Source organism: Schistocerca gregaria, chromosome 11 (genome assembly GCF_023897955.1).
Source record: "Schistocerca gregaria isolate iqSchGreg1 chromosome 11, iqSchGreg1.2, whole genome shotgun sequence".
NCBI classification, from domain to species: Eukaryota; Metazoa; Arthropoda; class Insecta; order Orthoptera; family Acrididae; genus Schistocerca; species Schistocerca gregaria.
The window spans coordinates 100247266-100270736 of record NC_064930.1 but is presented as its reverse complement, the minus strand read 5'-3'; the positions used below and the strand labels follow the sequence as shown (position 1 = coordinate 100270736).

The 23471-nt window shown below is 41.4% G+C and overlaps 1 protein-coding gene across 1 annotated transcript in view; it reads left to right on the top strand.

The window, feature by feature from the left end:
• Positions 1-23471, top strand: part of LOC126295103 (guanine nucleotide-binding protein subunit beta-2) — a 190056-nt gene that overhangs the window by 102062 nt on the left and 64523 nt on the right. The window contains exon 4 of the mRNA XM_049987358.1: positions 10781-10914. Coding sequence (XP_049843315.1) covers positions 10781-10914 — 134 coding nt within the window. The remainder of the gene's footprint in view (positions 1-10780; positions 10915-23471) is intronic.

The window sequence follows — 23471 nt, the reverse complement described above, 5'->3', positions numbered from 1 at the left end:
CAGATCCTCCTGCATTTCAGTACAATTTTCCATTGTTACAACCTCTCGATATACTACACCATTATCCGCAAAAAGCTTCAGTGAACTTCCGATGTCCTCCACAAGGTCATTTATGTATATTGTGAACAGAAACGATCCTACGACACTCCCCTGCGGCACACCTGAAATCACTCTTACTTCGGAAGACTTCTCTCCATTGAGAATAACATGCTGCGTTCTGTTATCTAGGAACTCCTCAATCCGATCACACAATTGATCTGATAGTCCATATGCTCTTACTTTGTTCATTAAACGGATGTCGAAAACTGTATCGAACGCCTTGCGGATGTCAAGAAACACGGCATCTACCTGTGAACCCGTGCCTATGGCCCTCTGAGTCTCGTGGACGAATAGCGCGAGCTGGGTTTCACATGACCGTCTTTTTCGAAACCCATGCTGATTCCTACAGAGTATATTTCTAGTCTCCAGAAAAGACATTATACTCGAACATAATACGTGTTCCAAAATTCTACAACTCATGACGTTAGAGATATAGGTGTACAGTTCTGCACATCTGTTCGACGTCCCTTCTTGAAAACGGGGATGACCTGTGCCCTTTTGCAATCCTCTGGAACGCTACGCTCTTCTTGAGACCTACGGTACACCGCTGCAAGAAGGGGGGATGGGGCACAGGCGAAAACGGTGAGGGTACGAGCGTCGTTTTCAGTGTATTCGCGATGACGAGGTGGACGGTACATATATCCATTTCGAGTTCGTTTAGTGCAATTTCGAATAATGTTTTCGCTTGCATGTCTTCTGTTTGCGAAACGATCCGCAAACAGTGGCGCAGCTGCAGCGCAATTGTTTATGGCATTCACCTAAAATTAAATGGTTCAAATGACACTGAGCACTAACGGACTTTAACTCCTGAGGTCATCAGTCGCCTAGAACTTAGAACTAATTAAATCTAACTAACCTAAGCACATCACACACACCAATGCCCGAGACAGGATTCGAACCTGTTATCGCAGCGGTCGCGCGGTTGCAGACTGTAGCGCCTAGAACCGCTCGGCCACGCCGGCCGGCCCTAAAATTAACATCATGTCAACTATCTCTGTAAGAGGATAGTGTGCCATGTTTCGCTAAAGAATAATTTGTTTTCCTCAGTTGATGTTTATGTTTACGGTTAACAATCTGCAAGTGAAGTGACGTCTGATCTTTTCTTTTTTTCCTCTTTTCCTTCCCATCCCTGAGGGGAGGGGGGGGGGGGGCTGCTTGAGGGCTTGCATTGCCCTTTTCAGCCTTTTGCTGTACAGGTACATCCATTTATTTATTAATTCAATATTTCTTGAAAAAGTGCATTTGGTCATATTTACAGCACGGAGTGTACAAAAATATAAAATAAGTACAAAAATACTATATAAAGTAAAACATATTAAAAATAAACTAAGTTTAAATTGAAGTTTAAAGTTTAAAGATTTTAAGTCATATTTAAATATAGTGTATATTTGATATATCGTACCATATTTTCCGTTATGATTATTCCATTAATTCTCTGAATACTTTAGAGTATAGAGAGGTTGTACCATACGATAGTAGCACAGTAATTTTGATGTGTATGCTACTTTTTATGGCTAACTTATTATTTCTATGTTACTTTTCATGTCTAACTTAGGTTTATGGTTCATATATATATATATATATATATATATATATATATATATATATATATATATATATATATATATATATATAGGGTGTTACAAAAAGGTACCGCCAAACTTTCCGGAAACATTCCTCATATACAAAGAAAGAAAATATGTTATGTGGACATGTGTCCGGAAACGCTTACTTTCCATGTTAGAGCTCATTTTATTACATCTCTTCAAATCACATTAATCATGGAATGGAAACACACAGCAACAGAACGTACCAGCGTGACTTCAAACACTTTGTTACAGGAAATGTTCAAAATGTCCTCCGTTAGCGAGGATACATGCATCCACCCTCCGTCGCATGGAATCCCTGACGCGCTGATGCAGCCCTGGAGAATGGCGTATTGTATTACAGCCGTCCACAATGCGAGCACGAAGAGTCTCTACATTTGGTGCCGGGGTTGCGTAGACGAGAGCTTTCAAATGCCCCCATAAATCAAAGTCAAGAGGGTTGAGCTCAGGAGAGCGTGGAGGCCATGGAATTGGTCCGCCTCTACCAATCCATCGGTCACCGAATCTGTTGTTGAGAAGCGTACGAACACTTCGACTGAAATGTGCAGGAGCACCATAGTGCATGAACCACATGTTGTGTTGTACTTGTAAAGGCACATGTTCTAGCAGCACAGGTAGAGTATCCCGTATGAAATCATGATAACGTGCTGCATTGTGGACGAAACTAAAATGAAGTCTAACATGGAAATTAAGCGTTTCCGGACACATGTCCACATAACATCTTTTCTTTATTTGTGTGTGAGGAATGTTTCCTGAAAATTTGGCCGTACCTTTTTGTAACACCATATATATATATATATATATATATATATATATATATATATATATATATATATATATATATATATATACTGGGGTTAGTTTCTGTGTCTTTGGGTCAGGTGTGGGGGAAGTGGGATGTCTTGTGTTAGTGGTTCCATGATGGGGGCGAGATCTGGTTATTTTTGGCTGGTGTTGTGCATGTTGTGTGCTACTGTACGCGCTGGTTGGGTATATTTAAATTTTGGTCGTCTGTTCACTAGGGGAGAGGCTACAACCCTGTCTCACTCCCTTCCCAACCACTGCTTCCCTTTCATGTCCCTCGACTCTTGTAACTGCCATCTGCTTTCTCTACAAATTGTAAATAGCCTTTCGCTCCCTGTATTTTACCCCTGCCACCTTCAGAATTTGAAAGAGAGTTTTCTAGACAACATTGTCAAAACTTTTCTCTAAGTCTACAAATGCTAGAAACGTAGGTTTGCCTTTCCTTAATCTTTCTTCTAAGATACGTCGTTGGGTCAGAATCGCGTCACGTGTTCCAACATTTCTACGGAATCCAAACTGATCTTCCTCGAGGTCGGCTTCTACCAATTTTTCCATTCGTCTGTTAAGAATTGTGGTTCGTATTTTGCAGCTGTGACTTATTAAACTGATAGTTCGCTAATTTTCACATCCGTCAACACCTGCTATTCAATCTGTATATTGACCAAGTAGTAAAGAATACAAAAGAAAAGTTCGGAGTAGGTATTAAAATCCATGGAGAACAAATAAAAAATTTGAGGTTCGCTGATGACATTGTAATTCTGTCAGAGACAGAAAAGGATTTGGCAGAGCAGCTGGACGAAATGGACAGTGTCTTGAAGGAAGGATATAAGATTAAAATCAACAAAAGCAAAACGAGGATAATGGAATGTAGTCGAATTAAGTCGGGTGATCCTGAGGGAATTATATTAGGAAATAAGACACTTAAAGTAGTAAAGAAGTTTTGCTGTTTGGGGAGCAAAATAATTGATGATGGTGGAAGTAGCGAGAATATAAAATGTAGACTGGCAATGGCAAGGAAAACGTTTCTGAAGAAGAGAAATTTGTTAACATCGAATATAGATTTAAGTGTCAGGAAATCGTTTCTGAAAGTATTTGTGTGCAGTGTAACCATGTATGGAAGTGAAACAGGGACGATAAATAGTTTGGACAAGAAGAGAATGGAAGCTTTCGAAATGTGGTGCAACAGAAGAATTCTGAAAATAAGATGGGTAGATCACATAACTAATAAGGAATTATTGAATAGAATTGGGGAGATGAGGAGTTTGTGGCAAAACTTGACTAGAAGAAGGGATCGGTTGGTAGGACATGTTCTGAGTCATCAAGGGATCACCAATTTAGTGCTGGAGGTCAGCGTGAAGGTTAAAAATCGTAGAGGGAGACCAAGAGATGAATACACTAAGCAGATTCAGAAGGATGTAGGTTGCAGTAGTTACTCGGAGATGAAGAAGCTTGCACAGGATAGAGTAGCATGGAGAGCTGCATCAAACCAGTCTCAGGACTGAAGGCGACAACAACAACGTTCACTCGTGGTCTTGTTGTCAGAATTTCTTCCATGTCTGGGCGTTTCGTTGATATGTGTCTCCCGTAGTTTGCTCTTAGTTTGGTCGCATTGCACCGACCTTTATACTGAGCCATATTTCGCAGTCTGGTCATGGTTGCGCCACAGTCGGGTGAATAATGCAGACGTGAAGAGTCCCCTAACGAGATCTTAAGAGCATTCCGCCTCCCTCCATCAAAAACTGTGGCGGGTAGGCTACATTTTGTAACGAAATGGTTCAGTTTCGGGTATGAATGAATTGGTGCACATTTTGTGTAGTTTGATGCGTCCTTCTCGGATAATTCTAAATAATTCAGAGTTCTTCCTCAGCTTTATTTTTTTCTTGATTTCAGCGCCACCTGTCATTGGTTTAAAAAAATGTTTCAGATAAAAGTTGAGGAGGGGGCTGGGGTCACGTGCGGTGTCATTTGATGTCCCCCTTTGAGCTTACGAACTTGTCTTACCCACAGCCGGCCGGAGTGGCCGTGCGGTTCTAGGCGCTACAGTCTGTAGCCGAGCGACCGCTACGGTCGCAGGTACCAATCCTGCCTCGGGCATGGATGTGTGTGATGTCCTTAGATTAGCTAGGTTTAAGTAGTTCTAAGTTCTAGGGGACTGATGACCACAGAAGTTAAGTCACATAGTGCTGAGAGCCATTTGAACCATTTTTTAACCTACCTGTAGACGTGGAGGTAGACGATAAATGTTGCAACCGCAGAAGACGGAGAATGGAGGAGAGATGATGAGCTTGCTGTTGCCTTGTATCCCGAGGGTTTTCCACAGAAAGCTCGATCACGCCTGAACGCCTTTACGTCTGCTGGCAGCGAACTGATCGGCAAAAGGAAACGAAACGAACGTGATACAATAGCGGCCAATGATAAAGCTTCACTAGTTGCAGTGCACCACACCCACGGATAAGCGCCCGGCAATTACACCGCGATTCCGGTATGTCCGTATGTAGTATTGTCATAAGTCTCATTCATAACACGTGTCACTGCATCAAGAACTTGATGGCGCTGATTTCCATAAGCGGGTAGTGTTTTGTGTGTGGGTGTATCAATAAATACTGACGGCCCCCACGTTCTTTGCCGAGGTACTACTGTATTGGCCATTAAAATTGCTACACCACGAAGATGACGTGCTACAGACGAGAAATTTAATCGACTGGAAGAAGATGCTGTGATATGCAAATGATTAGCTTTTCAGAGCATTCACACAAAGTTGGCGCCGGTAGCAATACCTACAACGTGTTGACATGAGTAAAGTTTCCAACCGATTTCTCATAAACAAACAGCAGTTGACCGGCGTTGCCTGGTGAAACGTTGTTGTGATGCCTCGTATAAGGAGGAGAAATGCGTACCATCACGTTTCCGACTTTGATAAAGGTCAGATTGTAGCCTATCGCGATTGCGGTTTATCGTATCGCGACATTGCTGCTCGCTTTGGTCGAGATCCAATGACTGTTAGCAGAATATGGAATCGGTGTGTTCAGGAGGGTAATACGGAACGCCGTGCTGGATCCCAACGGCCTCATATCACTAGCAGTCGAGATGACAGGCATCTTACCAGCATGGATGTAACGGATCGTGCAGCAACGGCTAGATCCGTGAGTCAACAGATTGACACGTTTGCAAGACAACAACCATCTGCACAAACAGTTCGACGACGTTTGCAGCAGCATGGACTATCAGCTCGGAGACCGTGGCTGCGGCTACCCTTGACGCTGCATCACAGACAGAAGCTCCTGTGGTGGTGTACTCGACGACGAACCTGTGTGCACGAATGGCTATCCGTCATTTTATCGAATGAATCCAGGTTCTGTTTACAGCATCACAGTGGTCGCATTCGTGTTTGGCGACATCGCGGTGAACACACATCCGAAGCCTGTATTCGTCATCGCCGTACTGGAGTATCATCCGGCGTGATGCTATGGGGTGCCATCGGTTACACGTCTCGGTCACCTCTTGTTCGCACTGACGGCACGTTGAACAATGGACGTTACATTTCAGATATGTTACGACCCGTGGCTCTACCCTTCGCTCGATCCCTGCGAAACCCTACATTTCAGCGTGATAATGCAAGACCACATGTTGCAGATCCTGTACGGGCCTTTCTGGATACAGAAAATGTTCGACTGCTGCCCTGGCTAGCACATTCTCCAGATCTCTCACCAATTGAAAACGTCTGGTCAATGGTGTCCGAGCAACTGGCTCGTCAAAATATGCCAGTCACTACTCTTGATGAACTGTGGTATCGTGTTGGGGGTAGCTGCATGGGCAGCTGTACCTGTACACTCCATTCAAACTCTGTTTGACTCAATGCCCAGGTATATCAAGGTCGTTATTACGGCCAGAGGTGGTTGTTCTGGGTACTGATTTCTCAGAATCTATGCACTCAAATTGCGTGTAAATGTAATCACATGTCTGTTCTAGTGTAATATATTTGTCCAATGAATTCCCGTTTATCATCTGCATTTCATCTTGGTGTAGCAATTTCAATGGCCAGTAGTGTACAGACCATGGTAGCGTTAACCAGCACACACACTGAAGAGTCAAAGAAACTGCTACACCTCCCTAATATCGTGTAGGGCCCCCCTTGAGTGCTGCAACAGGACGTTGAAGGGACTCGATTAATGTCTCAAGTAGTGCTAGAGGCAACTGACGTTATGAATCCTGCTGAGCTGTACATAAATCCGTAAGAGTACAAGGGGGTGCAGATCCTTTGTGAACAGCACGTTGCAAGGCAGCCCAGATATGTTCAATAATGTTCATGTCTGGGGAGATTGGTGGCCATCGGAAGTGTTCCTGGAGCCACTCCGTAGCAATTCTGAATTTGTGGGATGTCGCGTTGTCCTGCTGGAATTCCCGAAGTCCGTCTGAATGCACAGTGGCCGCGAATGGGCGCAGGTAGCTTACGTACGTGTCACCTGTCAGAGTCGTATCTAGACATATCAGGAGTCCCATATCGCTCCACCTGCGCACACCCCACACCATTACAGAGCCTCCACCAGCTTCAACAGTCGCCTGCTGACATGCAGGGTCCACGGATTTATGAGGTTTTCTCCATACCCGTACACGTCCATCCGCTCGACACAATTTGACACGAGACTCGTCCGACCAGGCAACATGTTTCCAGTCATCAACAGTCCAATGTCGGAGTCGACAGGCCCAGGCGAGGCGGAAAGCTTTGTGTCGTTCAGTCATCAAGGCTACGCGGGTGGGCCTTCATCTCCGAAATCTCATATCGTTGATGTTCCGTTGAATGGTTTCTTACGGTGACACTTGTTGATGGCCCAGCATTGAAATCTGCAGCAATTTGAGGAAGGGTTTCACTTCTGACACGTTGAACGATTCTCTTCACTCGTCGTTGGTCCCGGTCTTCAAGAACCGGCTTTAAATAATTACTCTAGCAATATACTACAGCCCATCTACGTATCGCTCGCATAGGGATCGTGAGTATAAGATTAAAATAATTCCTGGATCCACAGAGGCATACAAACAATCATTCTTCCCGCTCTGGATATGTGAATGGAACGATGGGATGCACCCTTTGCCATGGGCATCACAGTGGTTTACAGATGAAGATGTACTTGTAGATTAGATGGAGATATTTCTAGCTTATTTCTGACAGGTGCGTCTTTGGAATACCACTTCATGACATATGGAATTTAGTATTGACAGTCCAATACATATTACAGTTCGTCCAATGTCTAAATGAAATATTAAATAGTGGCGTAGAGGAGGGGAGGGGCGGGGGAGGAGCAGGAAGGAGAGGGGATTTCGAAAATATGACTTTTTAGACAAATCTGGGCGCACAGTTTTAATGTACATTACAAAAGATAGAACCTTATTAGACGATTCTTTAAATTTTTTTTTCGTTATTTTATCTGTTACCTTTTCAACGCTATTCATTCAGAAATATTAAACTTAGTTTTTTTTTCATGGAAGCGTTTCACACCCTTAACCGCCAAACGGGCATATATAAAAAAGTTGTGTGTTTCTTATTTTGCTCCACACTACAACATATTCAAAGCCGATGAAAATCGAAGGGAACCCCCGGGTAGGTTTGCTTGTAACTACCTAGGGATTACAGTTACATACAATTTAAACTGTAACAACCACATATACCCTACTGGGCATAAGTATTGCTACACCAAGAAGAAATGGAGTTGGTAAACGGGTATTCATTGGACCAATATACCTGTATTATACTAGAACCTGACATGCGATTACATTTTCACGCAACTTCGGTGCGTAGATCCTGAGAAATCAGTACCTAGAACAACCACTTCTAGCAGTAATAGCGGCCTTGATACGCCTGGGCATTGAGTCAAACAGAGCTTGGATGGCGTGTACAGGTACAACTGCCCATGCAGCTTCATCACGATACCACATTTCATGACGAGTAGTGACTGGCGTATTGTGACGAGCCAGTTGCTCGGCCACCATTCACCATACGTTTTCAGTTGATGAGAACATGCGGTCGTGCATTATCCTGCTGAAATATCGGGTTTAGCAGGGATCGAATGAAGGGTAGAGCCACGGATCGTAACAAATCTGTAATGAAACGTCCAGCGTTCAAAGCGCCGTCAATGCGAACAAGAGGTGACCGAGACGTGTAACCAGTGGCACCCCATACCATCGCGCCACGTCATACGCCACTAGGGCGATGACGAATACACGCTTACAATGTGCGTTCACCGCAATTACGCCAAACACGGATGCGACAATCATGATGCTGTAAACAGAACCTGGATTCATCCGAAAAAATGACGTTTTGCCATTCGTGCACCCAGGTTCGTCGTCTCGAGTACACCATCGCAGGCGCTCCTGTTTGTGATACAGCGTCAAGGGTAACCGCAGCCACGGTCTCCGAGCTGACAGTCCATGCTGCTGCAAACGTCATCGAACTGTTCGTGCAGATGGTTGTTGTCTTGCAAACGTGTCAATCTGTTGACTCACGGATCTAGCCGTTGTTGCACGATCCGTTACATCCATGCTGGTAAGATGCCTGTCATCTCGACTGCTAGTGATATGAGGCCGTTGGGATCCAGCACGGCGTTCCGTATTATCCTCCTGAACACACCGATTCCATATTCTGCTAACAGTCATTGGATCTCGACCAAAGCGAGCAGCAATGTCGCGATACGATAAACCGCAATCGCGATAGGCTACAATCTGACCTTTATCAAAGTCGGAAACGTGATGGTACGCATTTCTCCTCCTTATACGAGGCATCAAAATAACGTTTCACCAGGCAACGCCGGTCAACAGCTGTTTGTGTATGAGAAATCGGTCGGAAAGTTTCCTCATGTCAGCACGTTGTAGGTGTCGCCACCGGCGCCAACCTTGTGTGAATGCTCTGAAAAGCTAATCATTTGCATATCACAGCATCTTCTTCCTGTCGGTTAAATTTCGCGACTGTAGCACGTCATCTTCGTGGTGTAGCAATTTTAATGGCCAGTAGTGAGTAACTAAATTATTATTGATATTGTTAAATTAAATACTGTCTGTACAAAGGTATATCATGCTCAGAGGAAAACCTACAACATTATCTCTTTTGGCTACATCTAAAAAAACAATCTTTGTAACCGTTTGTTCACTTAAGTTTACTGTTCTCGGTGTATACTGTGCATAGAAAACTGGGAGTAAAGTTTAACATGTGTTAGATTCAGCACAAATGAACCATAAGAAAACTGTGACACCAATTTCTCTCAAATTTCGCAACTCAGTATATAATTATAAAGATCCACAGTCAACTAAAAATCTGGCGGTTTTTGTTTTGTACATTGCAGTAAAGTCAACAGAACAACAGATAGTCTCAGGCATCAAAAACATTACAAAAAATGTCGCGCTACACAGGAGAAGACGCACTTAAAGATGGGAATCACTTCCCGAAACGCATAGTGTAAAATATAAATAAAAGAAAATCGTGACTGGTAGCTGAAAAGTTATCCATAAAGTTTCATATAAAGGACATAAAATGTCGTTGTACTGTTTGGACTTCAGTGCCTAAAGCACCAATATTTTACTCATAAATTTTCTTAACTGCAGGATTTTTAATTATTTTGTTTTATACAGAAATTGTTTCCCATATGTGCAAAAGCCGGAGTAATAGTATTGTTTTACATTAATTTTTGAATATATCGTGCATTGAAATTGAAAGTGAAGAGGTAATATTTATGTAGCAAGAAGTTTACATACGAAATGTTGACCTAATGCAGGTACGAAAAAAGAGAATTACTGGCACGGTAAATTTCAAAGATCAGCGAAATTTGTACAAACTGTATCTGATTTGACAAGAATATATATGAAAAGTTGTGCTCGACGTAATGTGAATCCATTGTTTAGATGGCAACTATTATTAAAATATTCAAAGCGAATCGAATCGAATTCTGTTACACGAGTGAGCTGTATCCAAATAAGCAAAACTAGTGGAATGGAATAAGTAAATAAAAAGTAGTACCAATACAAACTGAAACCGACTTCACAGAAATGGCGAAATGAATTGGACGGTTCCGCATTGCAACACCTAAGGTAACGGTCAACACTCAACAGGATGAAATATCCTCCCTGTATAGAAATTATAGGATTAAAAAACAGAGTTCATAATTAGAGACTGTATGAGCCCCTAGAATGGCCAGAGCAGTGTGTTGTGTACGCGCTGGCAGAGACGTTTGCAGCAGGTGCCGGAGTCATTGTTTGTGATGTTGTTGCTGTGTTTGTGTTGGCAGGCACGCGGTGACGGGCTCCCTGGACGGGAAGCTGATCATCTGGGACACGTGGACGGGCAACAAGGTGCAGATCATACCGCTGCGCTCCTCCTGGGTCATGAGCGTCGCCTTCTCACAGTCCGGGAACTTCGTCGGTGAGGAGAGAATATCAGGAGCACAGGATCATGATTCTGATAACAAATTCAGGCCAATGCCTGCTCTCTCACTCTCACTGTCTATCTATCTCTCTCTATGCACAGTTTCACCTTGTACTAACCCAAAACATGTATATATCTATATCTCTTGGGCAAATACCAGGATGAAATTTTATATATACGAGGTTTCGAACTTTAATAGTGGCAACTATTTATTTAAGCTCGTACAAAATAGATACGTGTTTCAAAGTTTGAGTGAGCCTCAAAGTAGTCACCAGCATTGTGTATATCCCGTTGTCAGCGGTGTGGAAGTCGTAGGATACTCTTAGCAGAGCGAGTTGTGTTGACAGTTTCAGCCGCGCGGTCTATTGGCCGACGAATTTGTAGCAGTTCTGGAGCGAATGCCGTGAAGTGTTTCCTTCATTTTAGAAATCGAGTTGAACTCACGAAGGCTTAAGCCAGGGGAGTGCAGTAGGTGGTATAGCACTTAGCAGCCCCATCAGTCAAGCAAATCAGTAACAGCTTGCACTGTACGTGCTTGAGCATTGTCCTGCAAAATGATGGTCAGGTCTTGCAGAAAGTGTCATCACTTCTGTCTCTAAGGTGGTCGCAGGTTGTGTGCCAAAAATGAACAGCTTAGAGACAGAAGTTTTCGCTGGCTCTTTACTATTTGCTTTGTTTTACTATTACTCGCGTAACAATTAATATATGATATAAAATATGTTGCTACGAAAAGAGCCCCGAAATACCTTTTTGTGATGCTGTGCTATGAATTTCTTTGGATCATTAATTTTCAACAAAACTAAATATATTATGTTCTTATTATTCTGGATCTCGCTGTCTATAAAAGAAACATTTTTTTCGTTACTGTAACTCGCTATAAAGTTCAACATATCTTCCTTACTTTATAGTTATTTAAAAGGTTAATGAAAATTACTTCGTTATCAATACTGATGTCACACTACGCAATGATTGTTCAACATGAAAATTTTGCAGTAGATTTTTGTTAACAGTAAAACACCAATAAGTACCAAGACTAACACGAGACTATTGTCATAGAAAAAGATGTTTTTACTATAAGGTTTGCCAGACCAGAACTATGCACAGCTAGATTTCTTTTATGTTTTGAAGGTAAATTATCTTTCTGCACTGTTAATAATATTTTATCAGCAGCCCGCGTAAACCTGTAAAACACATCATAAAATCTGCTGCTCTGCAATTCCGAAAGCTGAAACAAACAATTTTAGTTCACTATTACCTGCCCGCTTCTTTGCGGTATGATAGATTTAATTTAATGCAGTTTGAATACGTCGCGGCAGCGGCTCGTTCGTTCGTAGCGCAGCTCTGCACCACGGATAATATTTAAGTAACTGAAAATGTCTTAAAAGGATGAGATAAATACCAGGCAAGTTTATTACAAATCATAATGCAAGTTTTCACTAAGTAACTCTATTCAAAACATGTACACAAATCAAGTTATTACACACCTTTCCCAAGCTATGTCTAATGGCGTCCCTCTCAAAATCTTGACAAAAGAATGCTACGCAAGCGTACAAAATAACGACACAGGCGCTTCCTATTCACGTAACTCCGAGAAGACGACAGAGAAATTAATGTTCGTTCTGTACTATTTATAGTAGTCACATATTCTCATCTTTCTTTGATATTTAATAAGTATCGTCTGTGGCGGTTTCAGTACTCGCCGAAACAGATATAATCTAAATAAAAAAAAAACAGTACATAATTCTATACAAGAACAAACCATGACACATAATGCTTTCTGTTTATTAAATAATATGTCTTTTGCTAAGAGACGTTACAAAGTGATGATACTTCTGCGGAGTAGGCGAGGTGGACCGTGTAAAAATGGCTATACATTCCGAAAAGAGGCAATTAAAATTTCTTATTTTTGTTCGGAAGATGCTGTAATAAATACAATATTGTATTATTAATTGTTTTAGTCCAAACAGTTCTATCAGTTTATTATAAATCTTGGTCAAAAATGTGCTTTTCTAATGAGTTGTTGGTTTTGTTCAAATGTTAGCCTATCTGCCTCTCACCACAGCAATTACACTTACTGCCTAATGTTGAACAGGAAGGACACTGTATCCAATCGTCATTTTTATAAATTTTGTAATAGATTTCACCAGACTCAAAATATTCATCCCATTCATCAAACAGTTGGTTTACTAATCTTCTACAAAGTCTGCATCCAATGAACATGGTGAGCTGTTTGCACTATTTTTATTGTTTAGGTTCGTCACACTGTTTTTATCTTCACTAGTGCTTTCCTTTGGCCATATTTCTGTGTCTTTTTCTGTTTCGTTTCTCTTCTTGTCCCTCTTTTTCTTTACGGTTTCAATATTTTCATCAGAGTTTGGTCCTTTGGATGCAGTTGCTGGCTTCCTATTGAAGTTCATAGTTTTACCAACTGAACGAACAGGCGATATTTCTTTCAAAAGTTTTGTCTTTGTTGGCTTGGGAGTAGTCAATTTTGAGGTGGTAATGTTGGCAGTTTTAGTTTCAGTGGAGGTTGTTGTTGTTGTGGTGGTGGTCTTCAGTCCTGAGACTGGTTTGATGCAGCTCTCCATGCTACTCTATCCTGTGCAAGCTTCTTCATCTCCCAGTACCTACTGCAGCCTACATCCCTCTGAATCTGCTTAGTGTATTCATCTCTTGGTCTCCCTCTACGATTTTTACCCTCCACGCTGCCCTCCATTACTAAATTTGTGATCTCTTGACGCCTCAGAACATGTCCTACTAACCAGTCCATTCTTCTAGTCAAGTTGTGCCACAAACTCCTCTTCTCCCCAATTCTATTCAATACTTCATCATTAGTTATGTGATCTACCCATATAATCTTCAGCATTCTTCTCTAGCACCACATTTCGAAAGATTCTATTCTTTTCTTGTCCAAACTATCTATCGTTCATGTTTCACTTCCATACATGGCTACACTCCATACAAATACTTCCTGACACTTAAATCTGTACTCGATGTTAACAAATTCCTCGTCTTCAGAAACGCTTTCCTTGCCATTGCCAGTCTTCATTTTTTATCTTCCCTTCTCCGACCATTGCCAATCTACGTCTTATATCCTCCGACCATCATCAGTTGTTTTGCTCCCCAAATAGCAAAACTCCTTTACTACTTTAAGTCTCTAATTTCCTAATCTAATTCCCTCAGCATCACCTGGACTTAATTCGTCTACATTCCATTATCCTTGTTTTGCTTTTGTTGGTGTTCATCTTCTACCCTCCTTTCAAGACACTGTCCATTCCGTTCAACTGCTCTTCCAAGTCCTTTGCTGTGGAGGTAGCTCTGATCTTTTGAAGTGCTTAGGATCAGTAGGTCTTTTGGCGAGCTCCGTAGTGGTTGTTCAGCCTGTCTGTGGGATTCTGCTCTTCCATTTGTTGACACACACGTGTCTTCCGACAGATAAACATAGTCTGAGACTGCGGCCATCTTCAGTGAGATTATCTCACATGCCTAGAAAGTTAAATTAAATTGTGCTCTAGTTCCCTCACGTTAAAACAAGTGGCCTATCCCTCCCAAATAACACTGCATGAATTGAATGAATGGGACCACTGCGACTGCCAGACTTCTTCGTTGGAGAACACGACCAGTTTCGCAAATTAAATTTGCACCTTCAGGGACTTCACTGTATACGAAAGAATAAAGGAACACGTGACTGGAATACTCTCTTTCAAGTCCTGATGGTGGCAGGGGTAAAATACAGGGAGCGAAAGGCTATTTACAATTTGTACAGAAATAAGATGGCAGTTATGAGTCAAGGGGCATGAAAGGGAAGCAGTGGTTGGGAAGGGAGTGAGATAGGGTTGTAGCCTTTCCATGATGTTATTCCATCTGTATACTGAGTAAGCAGTAAAGGAAACAAAAGAAAAAATCAGAGTAGGGATTAAAATCCATGGAGAAGAAATAAAAACTTTGAAGTTCGCGGATGACATTATAATTCTGTCAGAGACAGCAAAGGTCTTGGAAGAGCAGTTGAACGAAGTGGATAGTGTCTTGAAAGGAGGATATAAGATGAATATCAACAAAAGCAAAACGAGAGTAATGGAATGTAGTCGAATTAAGTCCAGGTGATGCTGAGGGAATTAGATTAGGAAATGAGACACTTAAAGTAGTAAAGGAGTTTTGCTACTTGGGGAGCAAAACAACTGATGATGGTCGGAGGATATAAGACGTAGACTGGCAATGGCAAGGTAAGCGTTTCTGAAGAAGAGAAATTTCTTAACGTCGAGTATAGATTTGTCAGGAAGGCGCTTCTGAAAGTATTTCTACGGTTTGTAGCCATGTATGGAAGTGAAACATGGACGATAAATAGTTTGGACAAGAAGAGAATAGAAGCTTTCGAAATGTGGTGCTACAGAAGAATGCCAAAGATTAGATAGGTAGATCACATAACTAATGAGGAGGTATTGAGTAGGATTGGGGAGAATAGAAATTCATGGCACAACTAGACTAGAAGAAGGGATCGGTTGGTAGGACATGTTCTGAGGCATCAAGGGATGAGCAATTTAGTATTGGAGGGCAGTGTGGAAGGTAAAAATCGTAGAGGGAAACCGAAAGATAAATACAATAAACAGATTCAGAAGGATGTAGGTTGCTGTAGGTACAGGGAGATGAAGAAGGTTGCACAAGATAGAGTAGCATCGAGAGCTGCATCAAACCAGTCTCAGGACTGAAGACCACTACAATAACAATTTGGGAAATGTAGTCATGCCAAAAACGGACTAATAAAAGCGATAAGATCTATGTCTACCTACAGTCAGAAGATTTAAGGTTTTATTTAAATAGGATAAAGCCATTCCCGATATTTATATCCAGCTATTTGTAATTTCTGACTCAAGTATGTGCGAATGTCTACAAAGTATACTGTGCGCTAAGACGATCTCAAATCTCCATTGTAGACAACCCGGGGAGGAAGTATTGTTGTTGCCGGCGCCAACTGACCGCTATCTGCAGCGAGGAAAGCCACTGATGCGCCATGTCGCAAATATTAAGAAGGTGAGATCTACTTTTTGAAACTGAATACGGTGATGTAGGTTAAGATCTCAAACATCACACACTGTAGCCATTAACCCTGGTGGGCGCTCGTTTGCGAGTAATTGACAAAAAAAAAAGGTGGGAGTATGTGTGACACTCAAGAGCATGAAAAAAAAGTTGTTTGTTGCAGTTTGCATTGTGTGGTATGGGGAATAAAACAACCGTTTCACGTGTTATGGGTTTGAATCTTATCAATTTTTGTTTGCTTTTTGCTTTCAAATCTTCATCGAAATTACTTTGAACATTATTTTTATTCATTTAATTAGGTTAAATGTAATTTTTTTATTTCTCTTCCTTTGTCACGTGCCTTAAATTACCATAGGAGCTTTTTCATCTCTTTCGATTTTTCTTTATTTCATAATTTTTCCAGTCGAAATTTCTGTGAATATGAATTAAATTATATTTATCTAATACAATATTCAGTTACTGAAAATTCCGATCTATCAATTAAAAACAAAAGACGAAATCATCTACTTATATTTGTGCAGTGGTGTCAAAAATGGAACCTGGTGTGCATTATTTTTTTCACGGTAATCGTCATACAAACATTTGAAAATAACCTGAGTACTTGTTGCACTGTGGACAAATTAACGCAGATGAAAATTTAAATGAAAGACAGGTTTATAAGTAAAACGAAATTTAAGTAATATGAGAAATAGATATAATGAACACAATGTGGACGAAAAAAGAGGCTGATAAAACTAAACAAATTAAATCAAAATCAATGCATAACATTAAGTAAAAAAGCGTTACCAAAGGTTTCAAGTGGAGAATGTGTGATAGGTAGGAAAATGAGAGCAAATTAAGAAGTTGATGTTATGATGAGGATTATGTGACAAAGGAATGGGTTTAAATTCACATATAAATCAATCAACTGAATAAAAATAATGATCGAAGTAATTTTGGTGAAGATTAAAAATAATAATTAATTGTGCCTTTAATGAGAATCAAGCCCATAACCTCCAACATGTGAAGCTGTTATCCTATACATTATACCACAAACAGAGTATGGAATACAATTTTTTTAACACTAAACTCCAACTTTTTTTTCGTCAATTAGACTCAAACGTAAGCCCACCAGGGTGAATGGCTGTTATGTGCGACCCCAGGGACCTTAACCTACGTCACCATACAGATAGTCTCAAAAGTCGATTGCACCACTGGAAACTGTCATTGCAAGTAACCAGACACCTTGATTGAAATGTTGGGGGCTGGTTGCACACTTTATATTACCTAACTGAAACAATCACAAACGATACACTACGATTATGAGCTGTGGAAGTCAGAATTTCTGTTAACAACTAATTTCAAAAGGACTTGCTGATACTGTGTAGGGTCCTATATGCCACCACTCTCCAATGCAGTGTCCTACAATTCAAAATGCTGTTCTCACAACTAAAAAGCCTTTTACATAATAAAACAACAATGGTATGGCTGGAAAAAGTCATTCACTTAAATTTAAAAAATTGACTATAATGTTTCTATGAAGTATTTCTGTCAGGGAGTTGACGGTATTTTCTGAGGCTGTTATCAATGCTTGAAGAATCTCAAATTCTTCTGAAATATTTAGAACATTACTATTTTCTCCTAGTGGAGTACTTGAAGATTGGTGGCAACGTCAGAGGCAGTGTGTCTTGTCTCCTGTAAGTGAGCACTCAACGCTGACTTTGTACTAGAATTAGCAGTATGCTCCCTAAATCTCGCATTGAAACTTCTGCCCGATTGCCCTGTGTATTTTGAATGGCAGATGTCCCAAGAAATACTCTACACCCCCTGAGGCTTTAAACAACTACCTTTTTGATTCCTCTCTGTGTCTATATTTTTGGCCATTATTATTGGGGTAAACCAGACAGGTGTTGTACCCTTTGTAGCTTTTTGTTTTTTTGCCAGTTTTCAAAAAATGGTTCAAATGGCTCAGAGCACTATGGGACTCAACTGCTGTGGTCATTAGTCCCCTAGAACTTAGAACTACTTAAACCTAACTAACCTATGGACATCACACACATCCATGCCCGAGGCAGGATTCGAACCTGCGACCGTAGCAGTCGCACGGTTCCGGACTGCGCGCCTAGAACCGCGAGACCACCGCTTGCCAGTTTTCTTGAATACGTTTCCGTTCTGAGGAAACCTATGGTGATTCGTATCTTTAACAAATTTAGTTTGCGAAACCGGTCGTGTTCTCCAATAAACAATCCTAACAGTCGCAGCTGTCTTGTTTACTCAAATCACGAAATATTTCGGTCGTATTTGGCCTACATATAAAGTTGTGTGTCCAAATAACAAAGAGTCGAGGGGCATGAAAGGGAAAGAGCTGTTGAGAAGCGAGTGAGACAGGATTGTAGCCTATTCCCGATGTTATTCAATCTAGGTATTAAACAGGCAGTAAAGAAGACCAAAGAAAAGCTTGGAGTAGGAATTAAAGCTTAGGGAAAAGAAATAAAAACTTTGAGGATTGCTCACGTCATAATTCTGTCAGAGACAGCAAAAGACTTGGAAGAGCAGTCAAACGGAATGGACAATATCTTGAGAGTGAAACTAACTCTTTATCTTTTTTTTTAAATTAAACCCTGACCTACAGGATTTTTCCTGACAAAAACAACTCAGACTTAACCTATTCATTCACTATCCGCAATTTACAAGCCCAACGTACGTACAACAATTAGAGCCTATGTTCGTCTTTGAAAATGAACTCGATAAGCAACCTGATGTATCAGTATTCAGAATGTAACCTGCATAACACGGTGTGCGTGTTGTATGAGTGTCAGTTTGACTGTCATTTAAGCCCTCAACAGAGCGTTACATGAAAAACTTAAAACTAACATTTGGATAAGCTATCTGACTGCGTATTTGAATAAGAATAAGAATTTACAAGTGATACAGAATCTGGCTTGTGAAACGGAATTTGCTGGATTAGAGCACATGACATGTTTTGGCTCTACGTTTTCCACTCACCTCTTTAGATGACTGCCTTTTTCCGTGTGGTTTACAGAAATTCGCAGTAGCGTGCAGCAGCAGCGGCTAAAGCTTACAGTTACTAAGAATGACCTTAATAAAAAGGAGTTTGCTGCGGTCCTGTAACCTACTAAATAACTTGTAAGAAGCGATTTCATAAATGAAGTATATTTAAAAACATAATAAATCACCATGACCAATAATAGTTTGACAAGTATTAATAATGGCGAGATGCCTGACAATGACCTTATAAGTATCAATAATGGCTGATTTGTTAACATCGAATATAGATTTATGTATCAGGAAGTCGTTTCTGAAAGTATTTGTTTGGAGTGTAGCCATGTATGGAAGTGAAACATGGACGATAACTAGTTTGGACAAGAAGAGAATAGAAGCTTTCGAAATGTGGTGCTACAGAAGAATACTGAAGATAAGGTGGATAGATCACGTAACTAATGAGGAGGTATTGAATAGGATTGGGGAGAAGAGAAGTTTGTGGCACAGCTTGACTAGAAGAAGGGATCGGTTGGTAGGACATGTTTTGAGGCATCAAGGGATCACAAATTTAGCATTGGAGGGCAGCGTGGAGAGTAAAAATCGTAGAGGGAGACCGAGAGATGAGTACACTAAGCAGATTCAGAAGGATGTAGGTTGCAGTAGGTACTGGGGGATGAAGCAGCTTGCACAGGATAGAGTAGCATGGAGAGCTGCATCAAACCAGTCTCAGGACTGAAGACAACAACAACAACAACAATGGCTGATTACCAGATTAACCCTTAACTCACGAGGTGACTTTTCTGTAATGTAAACCATGAGGTTAGGTCTCTCGGACCCCCTGTTTAAACCGAGATTTAAGGCATAAATCATATGAAATTTTAATTTGTGCTATATACCATTGATTTTTACAGTCTTACTTAAGTATTCTTTACATGCTTTTAGTTTATTTTATTGCACTAAACAAACCCTGCAGCATTTATCACATAAAAGCACAAAATTTTGTGTGGTTCTTTTAAATAGTACACATAAATAGGCTGTTAGAGTACAGAATTTTATATTCCGAAAACTATATACAATCACTGTGGCAAATAAATTTCCAAATAAAACTAAATTTGCGCAGAAAAATTCGAATAAATAGGTACAAAAAGAAAGTCTGTCAAATTGACATTCATTGCTGTGAGCTACATTTTATCACCACTCAGAACACATTCTATTTTAACAGACACTTTAAGAATTTCATTGAAGAAACACAGATGCGCATCACAACTTTCCTGAAGTTCTTCCTCCGAATGATACTTTTGTTCGATAGCAGAACTATGATGGTTGGCTAATGTAAAATCGTTGTCTTTTTCGTTTATTCCTTAATCTGTATCACTGACACCTTCCTCCATAGACCGACTAACAATTTCATCAAACTCGGAAAAGTTAAGTGACAAATTTGTACGAACACATTTTCAGCTACAGGGTGGCGCACGAAATGTGTTACCATTTTGTTTTTGAATATAAACTTTATTGTCAATACAATCTGAAAGGAACATATACTACAATGAAGAGCCGTCGATGGAGATTTGTTCTAACTCAGCACATGCTCAATATGTCCACCAGTTCGTTTCCTAACGTCCTTCAAACGAACACTGAAGTTAGTGACTACCCTACGGCACATGTCTTCCGTAATTTCACTGCAAGCTTTAAGAATAAGTCTTCTGAGCTCCATTAAATCACGTGGACGTTTCTGGAAAATTTTTTCCTTTAGCTACCCCAAAAGAAAAAAGTCACATGGATTGAGGTCTGGACTACTGGGGGGCCAATTTTGTTCGTCATTGAAGCGACCTGGAAACCTGACTGAAATGATCTGCATGTCGAAATGCTCATGTAAAAACTCTAACAGAGTGTTTGCAGTATGTGGCCTTGCTACATCTTGCATGTACCACTGCGTGTTGAAGGGCAAGGCAGTAGCAAGCAGCTGTGGAATGAAGCTATTGCGAAGCATGCTCAAATAACGCTCCCTGTTCACAGTTTCTCAAAGAAAAAGGGTCCAATAAGTCCGTGACTGGAAATTGTTGCCCAAGCTGTAATCCTCGGTGCATAATGTTGTTGTTCATGAAGCACTTGTGGGTTTTCAGTGGCCTAAAAGCGTACATTTTGTTTGTTAACCACACCATCTAAATGAAAATGCGCCTCGCCTGAAAACCAAACGTTGTTGAGAGTTTCTCCCCTATCCTCCGCTCACTGAGCAAACAGTAGTTTCTGCTGCATGTGTTCTTCAGCGAGCTTCGGTGCGCAGGTCATCTTGTATGGGTACATATGGAGGTCACTTTTAAGAATGCGTTGAATGGAGCGTCTGGATATTCCCAGTTGCACTGCTGCCTTCCTACACGATTTCCTGGGACTTCTCTGTACAGTAACTCGTACCGCTTCAATATTCTCCAGCGAACAAACAGGCTTAGGCCGTGGTCGCTTCGCTTCCAATACTGTTCCTTCCTCTACAAATTTATCGTACAACCTGTGAATGGCCTTTTTGCAAGGGAACTATCGTGTGTTAAACTGTTGTCGAAAACGCCTCTGAGTCACAACAAGGCTTTTCGTTTCATGAAAAAGTAACACAACTGCCGATCGTTGCTGTGTCGTCAGTCTTCTGTTTTCAGCCATTGCTGCTTACTGGTCTCCTAGCGGCAGTATCGTGAATTAAGCGTCATTTCGTAACTCACTTGTTTTTCCAAGCTCTGTTGGTACTGCTGTAGAGATTCCAGCGGGATATCTAATGTGTGTCCTAAATTGTGAAAGAAACAATTCGTAACACATTTCTAGCGCCACCCTGTACACGATGTCGTACGGTACGTAGTTGACGAAGCGTGGTCTAGGAGACTCCAAGACCTAGCAGTAACACGTGTCAACAATAAACACAGAAGGCGGTAACGCAACCAACAACAAAACATCGTAGGCTTTGGAATTTCAGGAGGGTAGTGGGAGTATGGAAGCATTCCACCATAACTGGCCTCCGAGAGCGAGTTCGAAAATTTTCCCGCGATCTGAGAGACCACACGTCATAAGTTAAGGGTTACCAAATGATTTCAATTTCAAAGTTGCATTCACATGTAATAACCATAGCATATTTATGAATCAGACGTGGAGAATAACTATTATTACTATATTCTTTAACTGAGAAGCAAAATATGGGATAATCGCGAACTCGGACTAACAATCAGGAACCTAACCCTGCAATTGCTTTTGCGCTATGCGTGCAAATTTTACCTTGAATTCCATCCTCAAGCGTAGTTAAGCCATCTAAATCTCTCCTGGCCACATAAATGAAATCAGGCCTTGAGTGTGGCAAGATCTGCCATCACCGACGTGAAGGCAGCGTGAAACGTCTTCTGTCTCCGATCTCTCGTCCAACACTACTGAAATTTTACTCTCACAGACAGACTTCGTCTCACAACAATGCTTAGAATCCCGCTAACATGTTTCACCCTCACATTGTTACTATCGACATGTGAGTGTTTATTTATTTTCATAGAGAATCGCAAAATGTCACACAGCACAAAGAATAGCCCTCAGTTGCCTATATTGTAATATTTAATCTGCACTCATGCTCATAAATTAGAGACAATGCTGGTACATGGTGAAACAACGCTCTCGTAGGCGGTTTGGAGTTTTAAGTCACCACGGGGTATGACCATGCGGTGTATTTGACCTGCGGTCGTCGCACGGTGGCGCTGGCTGCAGTCCACATAAGCAGAGGAGTGTTGATGCATGTCAGAGTACGGTGCAGCGAGTAAGTGTGCAGACGTTTTCAGACGTGCTAATGCTGACTGTGTGTTGAAACTGGCTCAAAGAACACATATTGATGACATTACGAGGGGTAGAATACTACGGCAAACACAGCAGATCGTAGCACAGGCCCTCCATGTGCCACAGAGTGTGATCTCAAGATTATGGAAACGATTCCAGCAGAGAGGAAACGTGTCCAGGCGCTACAGTACGGGATGTCCACAGTGTGCAACACACAAGAAGACCGATGTCTCACCATCAGTGCCCGCAGACGGCCACGGAGTACTGCAGGTAGCCTCGCTCGGGACCTTATTGCAGCCACTAGAACTCCAGACACACAGTCTACAGACGACTGTACAGACACGGTTTATTCGCCTGGAGACCCGCAAGGTGCATTCCATTGACCCCTGGTCACACGAGAGCCCATAAAGCCTGGTGTCAAGAACACAGTACATGGTCATTGGAACAGTGGTCCCAGGTCATGTTCACGGACGAGTCCAGGTATAGTCAAAACAGCAATTCTCGCCGTGTTTTCATCTAGCGTGAATCAGGAACCAGATACCAACCCCTTAATATTCTTGAAAGGGACCTGTATGGATGTCCTGGTTTGGTGGTGTGGGGTAGGATTATGATTGGTGCACATACACCCCTACATGTCTTTGGTAGAGGAACTGTAACAGGTCAGGTTTACTGGGACGTCAATTTGCACCAGTAAGTCCGCCTTTTCAGGGGTGCAGTGGGTCCCACCTTCCTCCTGATGGAGGGGC